We start from the raw sequence: 23,941 nt of genomic DNA on the forward strand, positions 1-23,941 counted from the left end.
TGAATTTGTCAAGAACACAGACACAGAAAATGCCCCAAAGAGGAACCTCCAGCACCTGTTCAGCCTGAGCCCCCGCACTCACAGCACGCCCCAGCTCAGCCTCATCTCTCGGAAGCAAACAGGAGCGGCCCGCATGGTGTTTACCTCACGTGTGGCTGCAGTAGATCTGTTTATATGCTTGCATGCTAACGGGGCTGGTTCATGCTTCAAGTTTTGCTTATTTTCTATTTTTGTAGGGCAACAGATTTTACTACAGCTCCTCGAACAAGCAACAGCTGACAGAGTCACGGAGCAGCAATGCAAAATCCAAGGCAAGGCGGAGGAGTTGAGGGCTCCTGCAGTTGCAAGGATTTTTAACTTGGCTTTTCACTCCATATTAATAGCTTTGGTCTTTTTATAAATTGCATTAATTTTAGACATTTAACAAGGCAGATAATGACTGTGATGTACTTTGGAGAACTAGAGGCAACCATCTTCAGACCTTTATGGGTTTTGAGGCCAGGCCAGAAAGCAAACACCTCCACGGAGACTCCCTGCTCAGTCCTGATCAGGAGCCTGGCATCACTGCAGGGTTTGCAGCATCCTTGCTGCACTCATGGGCAGTAACCCAGGAGCTGGAGACTACCAAAGGAGAGGAGGAACAGTGACCTGCAGTAATGTGGCATTGCTATTACTGACAAGGCCATAAGCTCTGCATTAACTATACAGGCTTCATTGTTACTTCTTGCCTGTTTGAAGCTTTATTTTCTTTATCTTAGTCTGTTTTACTGGAGTCACCAATAAGATTTTCATGGCTAGATAGCTAACCTATGACCTAACCTGCCTTAGTCTTGCATAGCTTGCTCCAGCTACTTAATCAAAGAGTAATAGCTTAAGACCCCAAATTAAAAATTGTTACAGCCCTTAAGGGAACCTTGAGAGTTACAGCTCAAGATCTGGATCCACCCAGATTGGGAAATCATAGCTGAAGCTTTGAAAAAAGTGCTCTAAAATTATAACAACTCAATGAACTCAGTAGTTTTATTAATTTATGGGACAATCAGAGGAGGAGGAACAGCTTGAGGAGAAGTAGCTAGCCATAGTGTTGAACTGCTGATTTCAGTAATGGCCTTTTAAGCAATTTAGGAGGAATTTAGGAGGGGGGTCAAATAAGAAAGGAAACAGAAAGGAGGGATTGAAGTAGGTGGGAGACTAAGTGCTGTCAGTAGCTCAGTAGTTACAATTTGAGAGAACTGGGGGTTAAGCATATGTATGTGAAGGTCTGAAATGGGATAAAGTGTAATGGATTGTAAACTATTATGACTGAGCTACATAACATTGGAGAGCGATGGTATATATAAATATTGGAGGATACTTACACCTAATAGCCAAAACTTAACTGCTAAGCCTTGCATTTCTTTAAAGAGGAAATTATAAAAATAGTATATAGTGGACAAGGGTGGTAAAAGTCTATACAGAAATGTTATAACTGGTCATGCAAACATCTATGTGTAATTCTCCCCTTCGCTGTCCCCCACAGCTGTTTAGCTGCCTCCACGCATCCCAAGCCCAGCTCTGATACTGCACAGCTGCATAACCTTGGGCCAAACTTCTGAGCAAACCGCTAAGTTATGAGACAGCCTGCAAGAAGATAAGAAGGGCAAAAGCAGGGGGAGGAAAACTGAGAGCTTTGGATCACATCAAGCCATTAATTTCTACAGTGAAAGCTGGATGAAACTGGGTTTGAGCATCCTAACCATGTGCTACCTTCCTCAGAAATGGCCAGCAATGGCATTAGTCACACACCTGAGCTACATCAGGTGACAGTGACATTGGGATATCTAAGAACAAGACAATGCTGTACCTGTGTAATAGACTGGAAAAGTGAAAGCATGTGAAATCCTCCCAAGGACTGGAGAACTTGGGGCACCAGTGGCCCTACTCAGTCTGCCATTACCAATAAAGTCAGGACACCAAGAGGCTGCCGAGGCTGCTCAGGGCCACCAGCCCACAGGAACATCAATAGCTGTGACTGCTATCTGCTGTGAAGGGTGGCAGCTGGGCTTTTGAGGACTCCCTGCTGTGGGAAGCTCTTAAAAGAGGATTTGAAGGGGATGCCCACATGCTGGTCTGGGGTGGCCAGGGCTTGCTCTGTGGTGCTTGTGCTGGGAATGATGCAGGTAGATCAGGGCTGCTCTATGCCAGACAGGCAACTCCTAGCTTAGGTCAGTTTGGAGGTTCAGGGGAGCTACAATGCTCGCCCTGAGGCATCCCCGGGTCCCCACGTGCTTAAGCAACCCCCTGTGCAAGAAGCTATGGGGAGGCTGGGAGCTGAAATTTCAAACTCATAGGGCTGGTTCAGGCAGAAAAGTTTCTAGAGCAGCTCTTCATTTCCCAAATGTATGAGGCTGTAGGAGGTAGGAGATGGTGGGGACTGAGGGTCCCTCATGAAGTTCCTATAGGAGTTGCTCTGGGGCTAAAAAAGCAGATTAATTTATTCTCTCGAACTGCAAAAAATAGATTTCCTCTCTCTCTCTCTTTTTAAATAAAGAAGCTTTTCTCCTCTTCCTTGCACCCAGGAGCCTAGCACACAGCTCTTGACTTCAACTTTGTAGCTTGGCCGTGCTTTTGGTGTGTGTTAAGCCTCTTCCAGCGGTCAATAGAAAAGCTACCCAAAAAGCCAGCAACCCTTGGGTCCATCCCTCTGCCCTCCTCCAAGCTGGCCCTAGATATAAAAGTGGAAAGCTGTTGGGGTTGCATGGTGACAGGCAGCAATGCGAATGTTTGGAGAAGACAGGTAGGAGTTAATAGGTGGGAACTAGGCGAGAGCAGAGCAGGCGGGTTTGGGGCTGTGTGGGAAGAGGGGAAGGAAAGAGCCCAGTTCTCATATTAACTGATAACATTGAGCGCGTTAATCAGCGAGTGAAGCTCATCCCTTACACTCTCCAGGGAGTGGCAGATCGTCTGAGGGCTGTCCAAGAGCTCGATGCTGTGGGTGTAGGGCTCGTATTTCACCGAGAAGGGCCGCTTGATGTGTGCCGCGTAGCTCCTGCAAGGAAAAGGTGCAGAGGGCTTGGTACAAGAAATGGGTCCTGAGTCTCCATCCTACCCACCACCGTTTACCCAGATCACAACAGGTTAATGCCTCCTTTAGGCAGAGTTTCTAGGTTAGCACAAAAGCTCTGGTCTCCTACCTTTCCAGCTCCACAGGGCTATAGCAGTAGTTGAGATCCCTTCTCTTCAGCAAGGAAGACCATGAGTTTGACTGCAGGTTTCCATGGGCTGAACACATGGGCTTGCATCAAACTGGAGGGTACACTGAACTGGTCACTTCCATGGCCATCACCAGGCATCCTCTACTTCAATTTCTTTTTTTCTTTTTCAAAAATGCCAAGGAGATTTAGAAGCTAATCGCAGGGAAAGCCCGTGGAATTATAGTATTATATTCCTAAATCCTTTCTGACATTCATTTATTGACTAATCTCTGCTTGGGGAGGGGGGAACTAGCTGCAAGCTCTATTCAGGATAGATTTGACAGGCTGTGGCTCAGGCCTGGGTGAGAGGATGGGAATTGCATTATCAGAGCCATGTGCTTGAGCAAAGTTGCACTACTGTACCCAAAGCCAGCTGGAGTCCAGATCTCAGTAATGAGCCTGACTTTACCTGATACCTCTCAAGAGCAAGACCACCTTGCTACCTTTCTAATGGAGAAGTACATGGTCAAGTGAAAACAAATCAAGGGTAAGTTTTCTCCAAAGTTGCTCCTGTTCACCTCCAACACCAAAATTTGTACATTTGACAGGGTACAGGTTTTTTTCTTTAGCGGCCGTGTAAATATGGAGCTGGGGATCTATATTTAGGTACCCATGGCTACAGTCTCATGCTGGAAAGGCCTGGGAAGATGAGGGGACAAACAGCACTAGCACCAGGCATGCTCCTCGCCTCTGCTGAGGCTTCACCCTTTCGCTCCTGAATTGCTTAGCTTAGGGTACCCTCTTGTGGCTACCGTGGGTCTGCTCTGGCGCAGGGCTCGGGGAAAACGCATCCCTTTCTCGGACAGATTCTCCTCTGGCTGGTACCACATGCCGTGGGGAAACCTAGTCCTGAATTGCTGGGGCTGGGGGGGAGAATACCAGACAGGGCCAAGGGGCAACACGGTCAAAGCCACAGGTTGGCGCTGGCAGGGAGCTGCCAGGCTTGCAGGGAAACAAAAAGAAGTGCAAACGGAGGGGTTTTCTGCATGCTCACGTTGTCCAGTTCCTAAAAGATGTAGCTTATCTCAGTACTACCAGGCAAGGTCCAGCTCATCTCACTTATTAACGTTATTGGCCACTGTGATGACTCGTAGCACAGCTGCTAATGGTTAGAAACTTGCCCTCCAACATGGGTGTGTTGACACCTTTTTGAAGCATACAAGTAACACATGGATGCCTAGAAGGGCACTGAGGAGGTGTGTCCACCCTGGAAAACTAGTAGGAAGTTTTCTTTCTAGGAAAAGAGGCTTTTCATGAGGGATAACACTGATAATCAGTGTTCATGGTGGCAACTGCCAGTAATGCAAAAAATATAGAAGTTTTAATGTTTTCACCTCATAGAGTAACATCTCTGTGGTCTCTGAGCTCTTTAAAGAGGATCATTTACAGTGCTTGTCACTGTCAAAACCCTCTAGCCTCATCCTGGCTGTGTATATGGTGTATTTTTACTTTTTAAATGCAAGGAAATGACTCATTAGGCCACGGTTGGTTGGGTTTCTTTAAAGCAGCCTAGTGTGTGTGAGAGGACGGGCTCCCCAGCTACTTGCTTTTGAGCAGCTGGACTCCGGGTTGTATGAACGGTGCAAGTGAGGGTAATAAAAGCAGAAGCTGAAATATAGCAGTCCTCACCACGTTATTTATATGAAATACCCCACTTGCAGGAACTGCAAAGTCATGTACATTGTGTAATACTTCGTCTCATCCTACCCCTTTCCTAAGGTAAAATGGTATAGGTAAAGTTTACCTCTGTCAGTCAAATGTTAAAGGACTGAGCTTTCCTCCTGTGGGCAATTCTGGGTATGACTAAGCAAATCCTCTTCTGAACACATGTCCGTGGGTAGAGCTGCCCCTCTCCATCCTGTCTGAAGTCCCACAGGATGGGGAAACCCAATTACACTGGCGGGATGCTGTCTGGCATCTGCTAACCGGTGTTAACCAGCTTAGGAGGCAGAAGTTCCTTTTTTTCCATGGATAAATCTATCCATGTCAAGCAAATATTTTTTGTTTGTGTATGAGCTACTAACGATGCCTGGGGGGGGAGTTGCTGTTTGAATGCTAAATGGCTACATTGCCCAGCATCTGCTCAGAAAGACAAACATCATTCTACATCCTAAATTCAGAGAATGCCACCATTTTGAGCAGCTCTTCACCTCTCTCCTAAAACTTTCAGCCACAGAGCAAACTTTTACATGACACAGAAGCCTGTGTTTCAGAAGGACACATGCTGGCGAGATGCTCCCATGAAGGACAGCCAGTACCTGACCTGTATTGCTTGGCCCTTCTGCAGTGAGGAAGCAGAGGGGGTCCTGGTGAGTGCTTTGGGTCTCCAACTGCTGGACCACCAGCCCTCTGTTATGTTGCTTGGCCTCCCCTGGGAACTTGAGATGGTCTGTAACTCCTTCCTGTGAGAATTAGGCAGACGAGCTAGATTTGTCCCTTTTCTTGCTCCCTCAGTCTTGTCTCCAAGAATGCCTCCCACTCCATCCCACTCCTCCACACCCTTGAGTCCAGCATATTTTGGGGGGACTCTTGGGTGAATCCAAGGGAATGAAGCTGGACCCTGTAGGAACTGGAGAATCACTTTACTTTGAAAGACCTGACAACACTTTCCAGAGTACTTCTGAGACCCTGAGCTGAAAGCAGCCATGGTGTCAAACCCTGTTTCAATAAATTATATCTTCATTTCCTTCTGTTTGAGTGTCTCACTGCCCAGTCCTACCTCAGTTTACTTTTGGCATCGCTGAAGCTCTCGGACACAAAATATACAGGCTGGTAGTTCTGGTCCTGGTAGGGCTGAACAGCAGCAGCATCAGGGTCAAAGTCTCGCACCTCTGGTTCATCTGACAAGGAGTGCTATGGACACAGCAGAAAAATGTCAGCATGAAATTAAGGGATCAGAGAGCACATATGTGATAGACAGAGGTGGAGAACAGATTGGGTAAAGCCATTGGAGCTGTGCAGAGGAAGAAGGTTTTTTGCTGTAAAGGGTCTAGAGCAGAGAGGCAAGTTATGCTGGGACTTACTATGAGCTCCCCGTAGGAAGACAGGAGCCCGGCTCCATAGGCTTTGACTATCCCGTTCTGTCTGCAGAGCCCAAACTCCACCGTAAACCAGTAAAGCTGTGAAAGGAGAAAGAAAATATGCATAGGGGATGCAGCTCCTCATCTTCATCTCCTTGTCACTTCTGAGCCCTTGCATCATGACTGATGTCTGGGGTTGTTTAAATGAACGGGTGCCTGGCATTTTGTCCCCTCTCCTTACCCTGCACCCATCGCAGCCAGAGCAAAGTGCTAAACTAAGTTGCTGCCACACCAGGACAGATGGAAACTGTGTCCCTGAGCTGGTCCTCTGCATGCCTGGCTGCTGCACGGTGCTGCCATTCGGTGTCCTTGGAGCAGGTCGGGTCACCTTGCCAAGGGAGAGCCAAAGGAAGTGGGTGCCATTTAATCCCATCCCAAAGAGTCCCAGCAGTGCTGTTGTTAGAAATACGATGCTTGATGATACTCTGGTGCCTGAGAAAATTGGGTTAATGTGCAAGTGAGCTCTGCTGTTTAACTGATCTCTGCTCTGCACAGTCATCATGAAAAAGCAGGTCTGAAACAGCTCGGGTAGGGGCTCTGAGCCTGCAAACCTGGGGACACCAGGCTGGACCAGTCCCCTTGATACTGCAGAAGTGCTGCTGGAGGGGTTGGGGCCCCCATCTAGCAAAGAGAAAAACTTACCGTTGCGAGTTTCTCAATTTCTTCATCAGTTGCTCCCAGAGACGCCAGCCCAATGTCCTGGGAAGAGAAGGGAAAGGGCGAACATCAGGACAGATTTGGTCTGAGGGCCTTACGCGTGCATTGCTCTGTTTTATTGCCTTGAGACAACAGTTATTGTTGCCCTGCACTGCCATGCATCTGCTGGGGCTTCATCATGCTCGCACTAAAAATGCTTTGCTGCAGTCTGATATTTTTACTCTGTATTAGTGTTCTCAGTCTATCACTAGGACTCCTGAATATCATGTTTAATATAAATAAATCCTAGAATAAGAGTTTAGGTGGCAAGACCGGGGTCGGTTTGGGGCAAGGAAGCAGACAACCACCTTACCTGAGAGAACTGGGCAAACGTCTTGTCAGCCAGCATTGGGACATGCCCCAGCAGCTCATGACAGCAATCCCTGCCAATGCCCATGGGGAAAGGAGGAAAATGTGGTCAGCAGTGGACAGAGTTTGTCCATTAGGGAGAAAGTTAATTACTGGCCAGGTGAGATGTCTGAGCAGGGGAGGCCATCAGGGCTGGGCAATACTCACGGCTCGGGGGAGTGCATGGGCGAGGACGCATGGCGGATGTACTGCGTGCACTGGAAGACACGGAAGGCCAGGCTGGCGAGGAAGTCCCGCGCCGACAGCAAGCCAGCCACCGGCCGGAGCTGGAAGCCGGTCCTCTCTGAAACAGCGCATACTGTCTCTGCAGGGGTGCACAGCCCACGGGCTGTGCTGGTGTCCCGCATTCCCAGCATGGACAGAAAAAACATCGGTGCTGGAAACTAAAGGGCTTCTGCTGTGCCAAGCATAATCTTTTTGCTCCTGCTAGGGAGCAAAATCTGCTCTTTAGGTGCTCAGTGGGATCATTTGACTATGAGCTTGACCTTCAGTTGCAGCCCACTGTGTTTAGCTGCAGTCCCCACCACCTGGGGTCTACCCCGGTCCTCTGTCATCAATGCAAAAGCCTCTACCAGCTCTCCTCCCAAATCTCAGTTCACACACTCCTCCTTCCAGTTCGGGTTTCCCAGCTGTAGCTGCCACCACTGTGCTGGAGCCCCAGCAGACCCTGGACCTGGGTCCCCCAGGCTCGTACCCACCTTTCAGGAAGCGGGAGACCTCCTCCAGCTGAGGGATGTTGTTCTCATTGTAGCCACAGAATTTCTCCAGCAGATTGAAAGCTTCAAGATACTCCTTGCAGGCATGGGTGGGGTACAGGCTCTTCAGGGTGCTATACACCTCCTTCCTTCAGGACAAGAGGTAGCAGACGTTCAGTGGCTTGATGTGTCTAGTCCTCTCCTGTCCTCTGGTTATACACTATCAAGGACTCGTGCCTCTAGGTTTCTTGTCCTTTTGCCTTTCTCTACCACTAAGTCTATGTCTGTGCGCATTGGTAGGGGTATGTAAACATACAGACACACATTCAAATGAGCCTCCAAAGTCAGCAGCTGTATCTGCACAGACCTATTTCTGACCTTGAAGGTCAGAAGATTGTATAAAAGGTATTAACTGGAATGAAAATATTCCCTGTAGGTTAGCTCCTGAAGTTGCACTATGAAGACAGTCAATATAACCAGGAGATGACATTGCTTAGGAGCCTGTGTACTCAGCTCGTATGAGCTGGCCTTGTTTTCAGATACACTCCTGCAGCAACACTTCTGGAAGTAATCATGTTCAAAGTGTTTTCCTAAGTGAGGCCAGCGAGGTACCATGCAGATATTCACTGCAGGCCTCATACTTCTTTCTGCAGCTATGATAACTGCCCTTTGGAGGCTGCTACTAAGCCAGGTCCCCTTAGAAAAGTGGGATTCCAAATTATCTGCCTTGCTCTCTGGGGAGGCTCCTTTGGAGGAAACTCCTGGGGGCTGCAGCCTGGAAGTGCTCTCGGTGCAGCCCCAAGAGAAGATGAGACAGAGCATCACTGTTTTGGAGGTAGCTTGCTCTCCCAAATGCAGTCCCTACCATAAAACGCCACGCAATGAGTTACTGGTTTTTATAACAAGCCGTTAAGTAGGATGCTTGCACTCCTGATACATTTTTCAAGAAGTCATGCCCTAACTGTTTAGGTTTTGATTCCCAGCTTCTAGTGGTGAAGCCAATAAAGGTCACAGATTAAATCAGCGCTCACCAGGTAGCGATCTCGTCCGCCGTGTACTCCACATGAGGGATCGGGTCCCCACTGCAAGGCAAAAGCACCATTACTGACAGCAGCAGAGCACAAGCTAGACTCCTCTTCCCTTTGAGAAGGAAGCACTTTGGAGAAGCTCTGCATGATATTGATCAATCTTCTTTAAACCAAACAAGGGGGTGACAGGAAAGACAAAGCCTTAGCACTGGGTCATTTGTACAAGTGTAACAAATACATAGACACAGAGAAAAGCATTAGTCTAGCCAGAAGTTATAAATGAACAAGGGATGCACAAAAGCTTAGCAGGCATAATATTGTCCAGAAAAAACAATGGTCTTCACCGGAAAAAATTGAAACTTTGTGTGAAAATAAATTAATTTCATGTGCCTGAAATTCAGGGGCTGATGGCTCCAAGAATGAATCAGTGGCTGGGAAATAAAAGCAGGTAATGAGGAAAACTAAATGCATTTGAACTGCAGAAAAATATATTGTCAGTAAGATTAAGGACAGCAAGAAAAGAAAATCTTAACATTGATATAAGTGGGAACTAAAGAAGACTGACACTTTTGTCTTTTCTGCATCATAATTAGCAACTGTATTTCCTAAATCCTTCTGTTCTGTATTTGAACAAATGAAGTATTCACATATTACAGTGATAAAGCATAGTTCCTCTTCCATTAACAGCCTGAAGGGATGCTACACAGTGGCTCATAAATGCTAACCTGCAGATGAGATGTGAGGAAAGACATCTTAAATGGGTGCATCACCTAGGACAGTATTTCTTCCTGTGTCCCTCAGGACTCTCTTGCTGGCACAGTGACTTTCTGTACATTTAGTATTAGTACCAGATAAAAACATCAATGTCTGTATTCGGGGCTTCAAATCTGCAAAGAACATGAAACCTAACAGAGCAGAAAGCCGTGCCAGGATCACACCAGTTGCCGGGGTAGCTCAAGAAGGTGACCCATATAATTTCCATAGCCTGCTTTCAGCACAGCTCACTACAGAAATCAGCATTTAAAGTCCTGCTCAGAGAAGGAGATGCTACAGTGGAAGGCAGTGTTACTGAATAGGATCTAGGGAATATTTTACAAACCCAACTGAATATTAGAGCTCTGTTGGATGTTGTAGTGAAAAGGCTGAGTCCTATCACTGCATATATCAGAACAGGAGTATTAAGTAGGAGTACAAGAGACAGTCTTAAATCTATATCAGACAATGATAAGACCATTACTGGAGTCTATTTAATTTATCAGAGAGAGGAGGTGAACCATTTAGTCTATAAATTTCCTCACAGCAAAAAAATATATCTGATAGCAGAATTCAATCTAGCAAATGAAAGGCATGTATGATCCATTGGGTGAAAGCTAAAGCTACCAACATTTGGTTTAGAAATAAAACCCACATTTTTTTCACACCCAGGATAATGAACCATTGGAACAAGTTTTCTGGGCATATAGTAGCTTTTTCAGTACTTGAAACACTGGAAGTCAAAACTAGATGTCATTCTGAAAGAGATGCTACATTTCAGAGTTAAGTTTGAGGTCTGATGGAATTATAAGTAGCTTTTGTTATGCAGGAGGTTTATTCTGGCTTTATCAATGTATGAATTAATGACTACAGTAATTTTTTAATTGAGACTGGAAGACATAGAGAGAAGAGGGACACAAAAAGAGCTGGCCAGGCTGAATGTGGAGACAAAACATAAAAGAAGAGAAGTCTCATGCAGGTAGAACAAGGACTTCCCAACAGGTTGCATTGACATGGCATTATCCTTGCATGGATGTTAGGAAAGAGACTTACTGCTTATAGTGAAAAGCAATTTCTGCTATCGATTTCCTTCTCTGGCGATATACTTGGTCAGAGTAGCCCTGTGATGACAAATAGGAACAGAGACAGGATTTTTAATCGGTTACTAAAATTTCCTACCCAACAAAATTCATCACTGGCTGGAGAAATTTCTCTCATGTTGGTGATTGCACTACAGTTCCCTGATCAGCTCCACTAATGGGTGTTCTCCAGCTCCCTGCTTCTGAGGGAAGGCTCAGGACTCCAACGTGAGGCTGTGCCCACACAGACTAACTCACCGGGTGATCCAGATCCAAGTCAGGGTCAAACTTGGTGACCAAATGGTGGCACTTGTCCAATTCACAAATTTTTCTGGGAAACCAGTGAACTGTAGGGAGAGAGAAAGAGAAAAACTGTCTGTGGAAGTGAAGATGGAGCATCTCCTGCTGAGAAGGGCTTGTGAGGTTGAGTAAGATACATCTGACCCGGTGTACCAAATGCACACCCACAACAAACAGCACATGACACAGCTGTGCCTTCCAGGCAGTAGTCCCACACTCTCAATGCTCATGTCCTAGAGTCAGGTCTAATGCCATTATCTGTATCTCATGACTTCCCTGTCCATCTCTCAGCAGAGTATTTTGTGACAAAAGTAAACAAGAAGATGAAAACTGGATTTTACTTAAAGATTCTAGACTTCACATTCACACACATCTAGACCTCACAAATCCAGAATTCCAACTGGTTGTAGAGAGATCACTGCAGATCTCTAGGGAGATTTTACAATAAGAATCACCTTGCCTTCAGAACAGGATGGCATGGGGAGTGTCTTGTAATTTAGTGCTGGATCTGTACAGAGTTCCCGACACATAGGTAGGAAACTACTTTACATTTATAATATAAAACACTGGAATAGAGATGGAGAACTCTGTAAGAGAGGTATGAGCAAAGCATGAAATTTCATCTCCTATTTCTATTTTTTCAATCTGGCACCAGAAGAATGGGCTATGGACTCTGGAGTCTGTTGAGAAATGGACAAGGAGGGAAGTGGATTTCAGGATTCAGCCGTCCCAGAGGCAGTCTCTTCTGTTTTGCTCAAATTCAGCATACAGTAGCCCTTCCTCTTCTTGGGGAATAACAAAGTCTCCACCCCGTTTCTACAGCTCAGCCTCTCCACAAAAGTGAAACAGTTTGTAAGTTCCTTACATTTGTCTTCCTTAGTGGTCCTCACGTCTTCTGCTACCCTCTTGATGGAGCTAATGAAAGTATTGAGGTCAGAGCTGTGGACTTCACAGCGCACAAAGTATTCCAGTTCAGCGGTCCCTTCACGGGGCTTTCGGCTAAGCCTGGTCTCCAGGTGGTGAATTTTAGCTTCAAATGTCTTTGGGGACATGGAAAAGGAGAACAAAAACATTAAACAATGCTTAAAACACCTGCTGGTACTTCCCAAAGGTGTCCATATGGATACATTTGGGAGGGACTCCCCCTTGTCTTTTTCTTCTTCCTTTTTTTCCCCACTGGGATAAACACACTTATCCATTAATTCCACAGTTTTTCCTTCTGGACAGACAACTGGTGGGGCTGGTCAATAACTATCAACAGAAGACTTCCACCATGGCAAAGAAGATCGTATCAAGAGGGGAAACCGATGCGGCAAAATGCCACCTCCTATGACCCCCTGTCCTTTAATCTCCCACTTAAGGCAAAGGTGCTTTTTTACCGGTTGAGGGGGGAAGGGGTTGGCGATGACGCAGAAGGGGCGGGCCCTGCCCGGGCGCGGGCAGGCGGCGCGGCGCTGGCCATGGTGCTGAACCGGCGGGGCTGAGCCCCAGCCGGTCGGCAGTCGTTTGGGCTCCTGATCAGAACTGACTCCCAAAGAATAAGAAGGAGACGGAATGGAGCCTACAGTCGTCCAAAGGGCCTGGTAGATTTGTGGGTATTTTCTTTAGCTCAGTGAAAACTGGCAGCACAAGCCCAAGGCCCTGGGCAATGAACCCACCTTTCTAAAGTCCCTGCAAGGTCTGTGGTAGAGGAAAGGACATGATTTCTCTTGTTAATCAGGGGCAGAAAGATGAGAAGGAACAGATGTAATGCCACAGGTAAATCAAATTTAGGACCGTGTTTTTTAATGTACCTACCAACTTCACTATTACATTGTCCCCTCAACAATCAATACCTTTGCATTAATCTGACAGCCGTGATTGCATTACCTATGCTTTGGCTGCATGTAACACATACAGAAGAGCGAAACCAGCTTCCCTGCAGCCTGGTTCATGATGAGGCAAATGTCATTATGCCCATCTGCTTTCATATCTTGTACCTTCATTGCCGGAGGGATCTGGGAAATGAATCTTCCTCTGTTGTGGCTTGACATGCTTGTCTTTTTATTATATTTAAAGTGCTCTCTGTGACAAGCTCAAAGAGCTTTTTTAGTAAGAAAGCTCTTGATGTGGCAAGTAAATTGCTCCAGGAAGAAACAAATAATATTTGAACATAAGCTGCCTCTACTTCTTGCTTGATGTTTTAAAAATTATTTAAATTATAGACTTTAAACGCAGCGTAACATGAAATCTACCAAGTACAAAAGCCTATACTTCTATGTTTCATACTCGCTAAGCAGTCTGTTGCATTTGAAATGTTACACTGATGGATTTTTCATGCCTTATCTGGCAGCTGTGCAGTTCTAGGAAGGAGATCCCAACCATGAAAACACCAAGGCTTTTGTCTGACAAGCTTGTCTTAGAGATTCAGTCTTGAGATAAGAAACATATGTTGTCCAGAAAACAGCTTTTCTTGCAGCAGTCCTCTTAGAGGAGATGCAAGTTGTTTTGTAATTGCTGAAGATCTTAAACACTTTTCATAAGATGATCAGAGATAGTACTGCATGGGCAATGAATAGTTAGAATGCCCTACAATTTCAGGGAAATACTTATCCCCCAAACACACTTTTTGTATGCTTACAGCTGTTAAGTAGTGGTTTTGCTGTACAGTGTTGCTGGTGATCTGTTTTTACCCCAGAAGTGGTTGCATTTCATGGGGAAGAAGGTGTTACATAATTACCATGTGTATTAATATATGAGCTAGCAGCACGCCCTTGTAACGAGAAAGGCCAACCACATACTGAATTGTAGTAGCAGACTACAAGACTGTAGATAACAGGTCAAAGGAAGTGATTCCTCTATCTCTATCTATCCCAGATGAGGGAGACCACATCTGGAGTACCATGTCCCATAGAAGAAAGACATTGATGAGCTGTAGCAGGTATACTGGAGGACTGTCAAGATGCTCAGGGGGCTGGAGCACAAACGTTATATGAATAAAGACTGAGGGAATTGGATTTGTTCAGCCTTAAGAAGTGAAGGGGTAGGGGAGATCAGTTCACTGTCTGCTAGTACCTGGTAGGAGGATGTAAAGAAGACAGAGCCAGACTCGTCTGAAAAGCATACAGTGGGACAGCAAGAGGCAATGGGCAAAAGCTGGAAGCAAGGACATTAAAAAGGAAAGGGAAAGAGAAAAATCTTTTTACCACGAAGGCAGTTAAACACTGCTCAAGGAGTCCAAGGAGACTGTGGGATCTCTACCTTGGTGATATTCAAAATGCAACAAGCACAGCCCTGAGCAACCTGCTGTGACTGGACCTGCTTTGAGCAGGAGGTTGGCCTAGAGACCTCTGGAGGCCCCTTACTACCCATGTGACTAGTTAATAGGAACAAATTGTCCTCTTACTGCTGAAGTCAATGAAATTACACTACTGTAGACAAAACATATCTCAGAACCTCAGTTTGCAAACCACTTTTGAATCCTTCTGGATGAAAATGTACTACATAAATGCAAGTTGTTGTGTTTTGATTACTGTTTAAATAGGCAGCGCTTATCTCAGTCTTTCCATTCATGGTACTGTGATTGTAGATAATGCAATATTATAGTGCTGGCTGGGGGAAAAAGCTCAATTAGTTACCAGTTTTCCTTGGTATTAAAGCCATATACAGGGCGCATCTCAGTGGGGGACCAATAGAACCTTTAATATTTGAATCAAATTAATCCCTGAAGTAGGGAGGTAATTTTGAAATCAATATGCCAATACCAGTTTTACACCCAGGGTGAAGTTGTTCCTGTAACTCTTTGGCCAAGGACCAATGTGGCAATGCCATTCAGAGACTGCCAAAGCCTTGACCCCCCAAGTAAGGTGGGTTTGGTCTGTAGCCATGCAGGACACACAGCTTGCTTTGAATGTGGGATCAGAGCCCTGCACATGAAGTTGAAGTGCTGAGCAGTGGAGGGGGCTGTCAGACTACGCTACAAGCCACAAGAGTGTGGATTGTAGGTGTGAAACTGTGTGGTTGGATCCAGTAATTAAGCAAAGCTAAGCCCAGAGCTTAACAGCACTACCAGACAGAGATACGGCTCATTCTTACTGATGGAAAGTGAGGGCATGCTGGGGCATGAGCAAAGCATGACTGTGGGGACATCAGACAATTAACTGATAATTTGCAGTAGGCAGACCTAGTCTGAGTCTTCTTTAGTAGACTGAAGTGATATTTCTCACAGAAGAGCCATGAAACCTGTAGTGTGTTCCTTGAGTCCCATACAACAGGTTAGGTACTCACCTCAAATACCTTAAGGGCACGGGACAGTGGTGAAGTCTTGGCTCCCTTGAGCATGAAGAAGAGGTTCAGCATGGCTCTCCCATCCTTCTCCTCAAAGACAATGGTCTCTGTAGACTCTGCAGCATCAGTGGCTGCAGCTGCAGCCTCTCTTTCCTTCCTGGCATCTTCAATGAGGCTTTGACGTCTACCAATGAACCGCGGAGACTGAAGGCAGAACAGAAATAAGTAACACTTCTGATAGAACTGTAGGGGAGATCAGAGGCATCCCCGGTAGCTGGATGAGGTGTGACCAATGTGTCTCAGCAGAGGAAGAAGGGGAAGGTTGGACTGGCTTGCCTGGCTTTGTAGAGGAAGATCTGGTGATGAGGACTGAGGCTTTAGAATTGAACTTTCAGAAATGTGGAGCTTTAGGAAAAATCTGTGTAAAATATCCTTGTAGCACGACTGGAGAGTGGGCTTCTCCCCTCACCTTTCCTAGCAACAGTTTTCAATATCCTTCAAAAAATAAAAACCAGAAACAATCTTACGCGGTTTTCAGGTGTCTGATGAACCCAAGTGGAGTGGCATTAGATAAACATGAAGTCATCTGAGAAAAGATACACTGTGAGGGACAGCTGAAGCCCACAGCTGCGACCTGGCCAGGAAACACGAATGGTTTGCAGGTGTATTAGCAGGGCAGCTTAGCTAAATTGTTCCCAGGATCCAACGTGACATTTTCTTCTGACATTGAGTGGATGCTTGCCCATCGAAGTGTAATTGGAACCACATCCGTATACTCCAGAAAATAAATTCCTCCCACTGATCTACAGATTTGTTTTGTCCCAACAAACTCCTGCAGATTTCTGTTACTTGGAATTGCACCTAAAATGCTGCAACTCTCTGCCTGGGGTCATGTTAGGTCACTTTTTATATTTATAGTGAGCTACAAACTATTTCAATCACTGCTGTTTCTTTTGTTATACAAATAGCTCATATACAAACTTATTTGTTCTTGGTCTTTTTACAACCAGTTTTCCATTTAGAGGCAGCTCAGCTGGTTCCAATACCCAAACCAGATGACAAACCCTCAGAACTTGCTAAAAGAAACCCGGGGCAGCACTGAAGAAGGAGCAGCACATAAAGCCATCCAGCGCCTGCATAGATAGCAGGACTGGCTGCAGTTTTCCCTCTGATTACATTGAAAATATCTGGAAAAAGATATAGATGCTAACCAAGCAGCACCTCCCCTGCCTTATGAAAATTTGGAGAATGTTTTCCTTTTAAAAAGGCAGCCTGCTGAACTACTAAGCCCACTTTCTCTCTGATTTTCAAAGCTCCCCATCAGTAACTAATGTTTCCTGTGAAAATCCTCTTGGATGCTTTACCGGTGTAAAGCTGACATTTTAAATGCAGCCTGAAAAATACAGCTCAGCTTTCAGTGTGTTTTATATCACTACTGTGTTTAAAGCTAAGCTGGTGTTTACTTTAAAGTGCTTGCAATAAGCAGGGCGAACAGCCTTGTGCTAGCCACCATAACTGGGCTCTGCAGCTGCCCCAAGCTGGGCAGTGCATTAGCTAAGGATGTTCTATCACACTGTGCCTCGAGATGCAGAGGTGCAGCAGGATTTTACATCTGGGGTGGGGAAATTAGACCCCATGTTTAAGCTGTAAATCAGGTTAAAGTCCAACTGGGAGGAGTTTAAATAGCGAGAAGACTTGTGTTACTGCAAAGCTGCACTGGGAGAGGCAGCCTCGACCAGTCAGACTCATGTGCTGGGACTGGGTGGCCCCTGGCAGGCAGGAGTGGGGGTTTCAGTCCCTCTTGAGGGGCCCCTGAAGCTGCTTAGCTCCATGCTGGCATGTGGGTGGGTAAATTAAAAAAAAAAATAAAATAAAGTCTGAATCTTGCTTGTGAGAAGAGGGCTGGGAGGGGTCTGCCTGCCTGCTGCCTCCTCTGCCGGGTAGGGCTGCCTGGCTGCATGCTCCCCATCTCATCCTCCTCTCCTCTGCCCCTCACATGTACGCTCATTAGCCTATTACCTCCTTTTGCTGGAAATTAGGAATCTGGCATATAAACTAACCAAACTGATCTCTCATGATAAATGCTTTCCTTTCTTCGGAAGGCACAGTTACCTGGTATTTCTGAATTGACTTGCAGACTAGCTCCCTGAGTGCATATCTAGCTACAGTGAGAATTCTATTTTGATTTTGCAAAGCATTTATTTGCCTAACCGGGGCCTGAGTTTGACAGTCATTCACCTCTTATGAAGGGTTAGTTTGCACCTCTTACAAAGGGTTAGTGCATTTTTCCTTCTTTGAATTTGCTGCCACTCAGAGTGCCCAGCCTTAGTAGTGACACTAAAAATACTGTGTTCTGAGTTAAAGTACTTTGGCTTTTTTTTCCTGGCTCATTATTTGCAACAAGCAGGAAGGATTGTAAAGACAGTTTCCCTCCCTGTAGCATGGGGACAGTAACGTCCCACTCCTGCTTGCCTGGGAGCTCCTTCCTGCTGGTTTGCCTCCAACTGCTCTCTGCTGCCTGGCTCTGCTTGTGTGCCCTGTAACCAAATCCTGCTCCAGCTACAGTCCTGGGGCGTCTTGTAAAAACTATTAGGAGCAGAAAAACTAAATAAGTATCGAAAGATTTTTTTGAGGTGTGAGTTTGACCAGCTGCCCAGCTGACATGTAAAATACCTGCCGGTGTAGGTGAGTTCTGGGATTGCAAAGGTCTTTTTTTTCCCCACAGTTTGCACAGTTTCCCCTGCAGCAGGGTGAGGTCACCACAAGGGCCAGGGACACGCAATGTCACATACAAATGCAGAGTCATGCCTCTTGCCTGGTAGAAGCCAGCAAAATAAGTGACGGGGTTGTGGAGATCTCCTGTGCTAGGTGACAGCAAAGGGCAAAGCCTTTCATACAGCCTGCTCTTGAAATGATCCTCACAGGGCTAAGTTTTAAATTTTTTTTATTTTTCTAAGAATTTCCATTCAAAGAAGGGACGCGAAGACGGGCTGAGGTTTTATGTCCACCCCAGGCTGGAGGAGCCGTTTACCCCAAGCATGTTGCCACGCTCCTGCCATCACACTTGGTGAACCCAAATTCCTCTGGCCCCTTTGTTCAGTGGCCCATTTCCTATCAAACATGAAGCAGCAGCCCAGAGTGTGTAATAACCAAACACTCTCCCCTCCTCCAGACAACAATGAGCATCTCAAATACTGATTTGATGAGCAGCCTGGAAAATACCAGGTTTTCAAGAACGACTTAAGTGTTCATTATTTCGCCAGAATGAAAACGGTTGTGCAAGAGGGAAGCCTTCCTTGATTTCCATTTATTAGAGAAAGCAAGCTCACCTCCTTGTTTCCTAAATGTTTCCCTTCCTTTCCAGCACACTCCACTCTCCAAAACACCTCTTGCTGCCTATGTAGCAGCTGATTTTACAAAGTCAGAGCATCACAGAGGGTTAAGAGGAGGGCGGATGAACAAGGCAGCGGGCATAGGGGAGGAAAATGGGGAGCTCTTTAACCGACCTGCTGGAGTCACCCTGCAGACATCTGCCGAACATATCTGCTCCCTAACCTGGCTCGATTCCCGGGTTTCCTCCTGCCGAGCACCCTGAGGGGTTCCCCTCCCGGTGCACCCGCTGCCACCAGCTGCTCTGGCTCCTCCAGGGTCACCCACAGCCTGGCCACATCTCTGACCCACAGGACTGTCCCGTGGTGGGAGTCTCCGGGCTCCTCCTGTCTGCCCTGGCATTTGGGTTAGGAGGTGAAATGTCCCTGTCCCTACAGCCAGTCCCATGGGTTGGCCAGACTTAGCTTTCTAAAGGCACTTGACAGCTCAGCAGGAAGTTTTTCTCTCCTTTCCCTGTCACATACAGATCTGGTGTGTGCAGAAGCATTCCCCGGGCTAAACCCAGGGCTGAGACCACATCAGGGAGGGCTGGGAACAGAAGCAGGGGAAGAATGTGCTGGGAGAGAGTGGAACTGCGGACGCAGCAGAAGCGAACAAACTGATTCAATTGCCTGTGCCTCATATGTTGTCTGAAATAACAGCCACACTTTTTCATTATGCTGGAACAGGTAAAATCTCTGCAGTTTATTGCCTTGAAACCAGGAAGGCATTAGATTTTTGAATTGCCTTTCACGGTGGGGATTCCTTGTTATTCCTGCCTTAGGTCTATGGGTTATTTACCTTGCTTTTGGTTGGGGGGGGTGGGCGTCGCATTAGTCCAAGATTTCATCCCCCCAGATGGTTGCATTTCACATGTACCAGTATGCAGAGAGAACTGTTCAGGTAATTTCCCTTTGCCAGCCTGGAGCCCAGAGGTGCCAATGTGGGGGAACTCCCACAAAGGCAGTGTTGGTCCATCTATCCCTGCCTGCCTCTGCCTATAGCTACAGGAGAGGCTGCGGTTTTTGGAGGGGGAGGGAAAGAAGTGGAGTAGGGTTGTCTTACCATGATGGCCTCAGCTTGCTTGGAGTCCAGCTCTGACACCGCCCTGCGGAAGCCTTTGGCTGCAGAGGTGGAGATGTTCGGGGTTGGCATCTTTGCTCTTCCACGAGCTCTGCTCTCCGCTTTCCAGCTCCTTGCCAGCTTTTTATAGGGCAGGGCTGACGTCAAAGACTCTTTCAAATCTTCTCTCCCCCCCGCCACCTCCCCATCATCACCTCCCTCCTCTCTCCCCCTCGGGCTGAGAGGAGGAGGGGACGTGAAGGAGAGAAACGTTTCTGTCCCATTAAATCTAATCGCTACAAAGATTGCAGACACCCTGCCTTCGCTGACCAGACACTCCCCCCACCTGTTTGCCTGTACCCAAAAGATTTCTACTCTGTTTTTTCCTTCCCTTCTCCTTGACGGAGTTCATTCTCATGCCGTGTTGCAGTCCAACACATTTGCTTTCCCAGGTTGGGAGCTGCATGAAAGGATTTTGATCTGTGAAAGGATGAAATAAAAGGAAGGAAGAGATTCAGCCCTCTAGCCCTTTTTTCCCCTTGTTTGCCTTGTCATTGAGGCAGTAAAGGAATAGGAAAATAACACTGATTCCCCTAAGGCAGCCGCGGGACTGGATGCTGTTCTCACGTACGCACCTCCCAACACCCGGCTCCTGCAAACGTTCTGCATTTCAGTGCTCTCTGACCACCTCATGTCTTGGCTTGGCCATGTAATGCTGACAGCAGGATGGCAGAATTGGGCCCCTTGAGTCCTCAGAGATGAAAAAGGCTTTAAAGAAAATAACCTGGAAAAACACTCTCAATCCTGCCTTCCCCAGGGCTTTGCTCCTCTTGCAGTAATTCCTAAGAGACCAAATGCCTGAGGACAGCTGGGGCTGTGACAGTGGGTGGCAGCTCAGGACCCGTCCTGGACTTTGCTTTGCTGTGAGTAAAAGTGGCCTTTTTCTCCTGGGGGATTTGTAGCATCTCTTCCACCCCAAACCAGCACTGAGGGAATGCATGGTCCTGCTTCGTGTGAGCCAGTGCCACGCTGGGGACAGGGCACCGGCTGGCACAAATCCCTGCTGGCCACCTTGCCAACCACAGCATTGCTTTGGAAGACATCTGCTGAAGACACCTGGTTAGCATTGGTGGCTCATCCTTCCCATGGTGGGACAGCTGAGTTCATGCCAACGTGCTGATGATTTTTGCAGTGCCAAAAGCCCTGGAGGATCGACATCCCATTGACCTCCTCAAGGTTGCAAAGGTCTTGACGTTTGCCATCTCCTGCAAACACCAGGGAGCAGAGAGCATGATCAATGTTGCCAGCCCCACCAAGGCAGCTTGGGAAGCCCCCACTGGCTAGAGGCTGGTAGAAGTTAAAGCTGAAGTAAGCAGTTGGCAGCAGCTCAAGATTTGGCCAATAGTGAGCCAAAATTCATTTTAAGTCAGGTGGAGCAGCTTCTCTTATTGTGGGTGCTGAGGACACCATGCTGTTCAGTACAGTGGAAACCAGAGGAAGGAGTTAAGCAGCCATCAGGGCTCCTCTCTCCCCAGTCTCTGTGTCCTCCTGTGTGGTACCACCTCGCACACCGAGAGCAGTCCTTGCTTCTGCTTTAATTTCATCCCTAATCCCCTCTGAGTCTCCTAAACTTTCTATTTTCCCTCTGCAAAACCCTGGATGCTTGAAACACAAGATAAAAACCCACCAAACTGATCGAGGGTAATGCTGCCTGGTGTTGCAGGATCATCTTGAAAAACATTTTGCAGGCAGGTCCCAAGTCATGCCCGCTGCCCAGCAGCTGGGCCAGGAGCAGTGCTGCAGGCTCAGTCACCTCCTAGCTCCCGGGGTGGCCTTGGGGACCCCCTTACTGGGAGACACGAATTAGCACAATCCTACCGTTGATTTTTTTTGTGCCACTGGCTGAGGTGGGCCATGGTAGCCAGACAAGCTGGGCTATGAGAAACACAACTCCAAAATACCGGCGCTCACTCTCATGCTGCCGCCTTAGCCAGGCGTCCCAGATGCACTCGCTGCAGGCTGCACCTTTTCACAACCCTTTTAAGCCCATTTTTTCCAGCAGGTGCACAGAACAGATGATCTTCGGCATTGCTTCGGGCTGCCACTGAGACACTGCTGTCACCTAAGGAGTGACGGCTCTCTTCGATGGCCGGGCTCACTGACCTGCTCAGGAATTGATTGCCTGCTGGCTAAGGTAATGAAGAGTTTGGGGGATGACCGTGGGACAGCATTCATTTAAAACATAGCCCAGCTCCTGCTGAAGTTAATCTTTCCATGAAACTTAAAAAGTTTAGCATCTCATGCAGATTGCCACCCATGTTGTCTCATGTTCTGTCCTGACTTTTTTGAAGCAAGATTTTTCTCAGGGATCTCATAGGCAGGACTTTCAAGCAGTATGATGCTCATTTCCATGCCGGAACATTTCTGTCTTACCCCAATCACAGCCACAGAGTGTGAAGAGGGATGCCCACCCCAGACAATCCCACAGAAGTCAATCACAGGAATTCATCTTGTTTTTTACCTGGCAAGAGATCTGGTCCTGTTCAGAAACCAAGGTAAAAAATTATTGGATTTGGGGGGGGGGGGGGTGGTAAGTTTATCTTCAGTATCCTTTTTGATATAGGGGGGATTAAAGACAAGCAGTAAGTCAGTAGACTGTCAGAAGCAGCTCCTTCAAACAAGCAGGTGTCTGTTCTAGGTTCCACCAGTGTCTTGCCTTAGGAAGACTGAATCCACTCTGCTGTTAGTGCTTCCTACTATGTAGGAAGCCGATCCCATATGGAAATATATGAGTTAAAAGCAAACTAAGACCATATTGGTCATCTGAAGATAATATATGAAAACTGGCAGGAAGAAGAACCAACTCTAAAAGAGGCCACAAAAATAAAACTTACGTATCTTTCATGTTATACATCAATGAAGAGCCCTCACTGGGGATTCTGTAACTCCATTAATGCCAATAAAGTAAACATACAAAGAAAGCAAAGAAGATGCCTCTTGCAGCAATTGCCTGCTTGCTTTGCTGAAGAAGTTGTCTTATGCAGCTTCACAGCCACACGAGGCCATTTCATGCAACGGTGGTGTTAGATAACCTAGGATGAAGCTGCAACGGTGTTAAGAGCAGAAAGCCATAGTTAGGCTAAGTACTCGAGAAATGTTTAAAACTATTCAGTGACTTTGCTAGTGTGATACACTGTTAATATATGAGCATTGTCAATGAAGGGCCTTGCCAAGATTGTGCCAGATTCACTGGGATTTCATTTGGGAAGCAAAAAGGGACTTGGGTAGGAGGAGAGTTACAAGAATTGCATTTGAATATTTTTATCAAAGAAACTTTCAATTCTGGGTGAGCTCTTCTGGATTACACTACATTTAAAACAGCATGTAGAATATGGAATTTCAGCATTTTTTGTTTGAGGTTTTCAGTTCAATTTTAGGACAAAGACAAAATTCAAGTTATTTAATAAATTTGATCTCTTTTCCTTCATACTGTTTTCTTACCTTAAAATCAGAAAGAGAAATCATTTTGCTAGACCTTTTATTTTTTGGTAACTGACTTAGTTTAAAGGTCTCTTTAGAACAGCATTTGCCAGGGTTGATAAAGCTAAAATCAGCCATCAAAGCAAGTTCCAGTTATTCAAATTTGTAATCAATTTGCTGAAAGGATAGCCTTAAAATGTCAGTTCATGTAAAGAATTGAGAAAATTCGTAAAGTACTTTAAGAAATATGGGAACAGAACGGGTCACTCAGCCTTCCTGCAGACTGTAACATATTCAGTGATCCCATATGAAGGATCTTCTGACAAACAGTGGCTTTAAAAAGCGCCAATAACATCAGACAAGCTCTCAAGACTATTGTATGAATAGATGGTATTTCTTTGTATATATTTCCTTTTTTTCTTTCGTCTTATTACGTATTGTTTCTCTCCTTGTGAAATCCAGTACTTCATTTAAGCTCATCAGTTCTTCTATTTAGTTATCTCATCCCAAAACCCTTGATTTTTAATCCCT

The 23,941-nt window shown here is 46.3% G+C and overlaps 1 protein-coding gene across 1 annotated transcript; it reads right to left on the reverse strand.

Annotated features, from left to right (window-relative positions):
• Positions 1 to 2,310: 2,310 nt before the first annotated feature.
• TH (tyrosine hydroxylase) lies at positions 2,311 to 20,023 on the reverse strand. The gene is made up of 13 exons (XM_052811256.1): positions 19,934 to 20,023; positions 15,500 to 15,703; positions 12,099 to 12,273; positions 11,192 to 11,280; positions 10,908 to 10,975; positions 9,105 to 9,155; positions 8,077 to 8,222; positions 7,526 to 7,661; positions 7,323 to 7,392; positions 6,956 to 7,012; positions 6,257 to 6,352; positions 5,953 to 6,086; positions 2,311 to 3,028 (listed from the first exon to the last, which is right to left on the reverse strand). The coding sequence occupies exons 1-13, from the start codon at positions 20,021 to 20,023 to the stop codon at positions 2,869 to 2,871; spliced, it is 1,476 nt and encodes a 491-aa protein (XP_052667216.1). The 3' UTR covers positions 2,311 to 2,868.
• Positions 20,024 to 23,941: the final 3,918 nt, after the last annotated feature.

The sequence above is a fragment of the Harpia harpyja genome, chromosome 16 (genome assembly GCF_026419915.1).
Source record: "Harpia harpyja isolate bHarHar1 chromosome 16, bHarHar1 primary haplotype, whole genome shotgun sequence".
In the NCBI taxonomy this organism is placed as follows: domain Eukaryota; kingdom Metazoa; phylum Chordata; class Aves; order Accipitriformes; family Accipitridae; genus Harpia; species Harpia harpyja.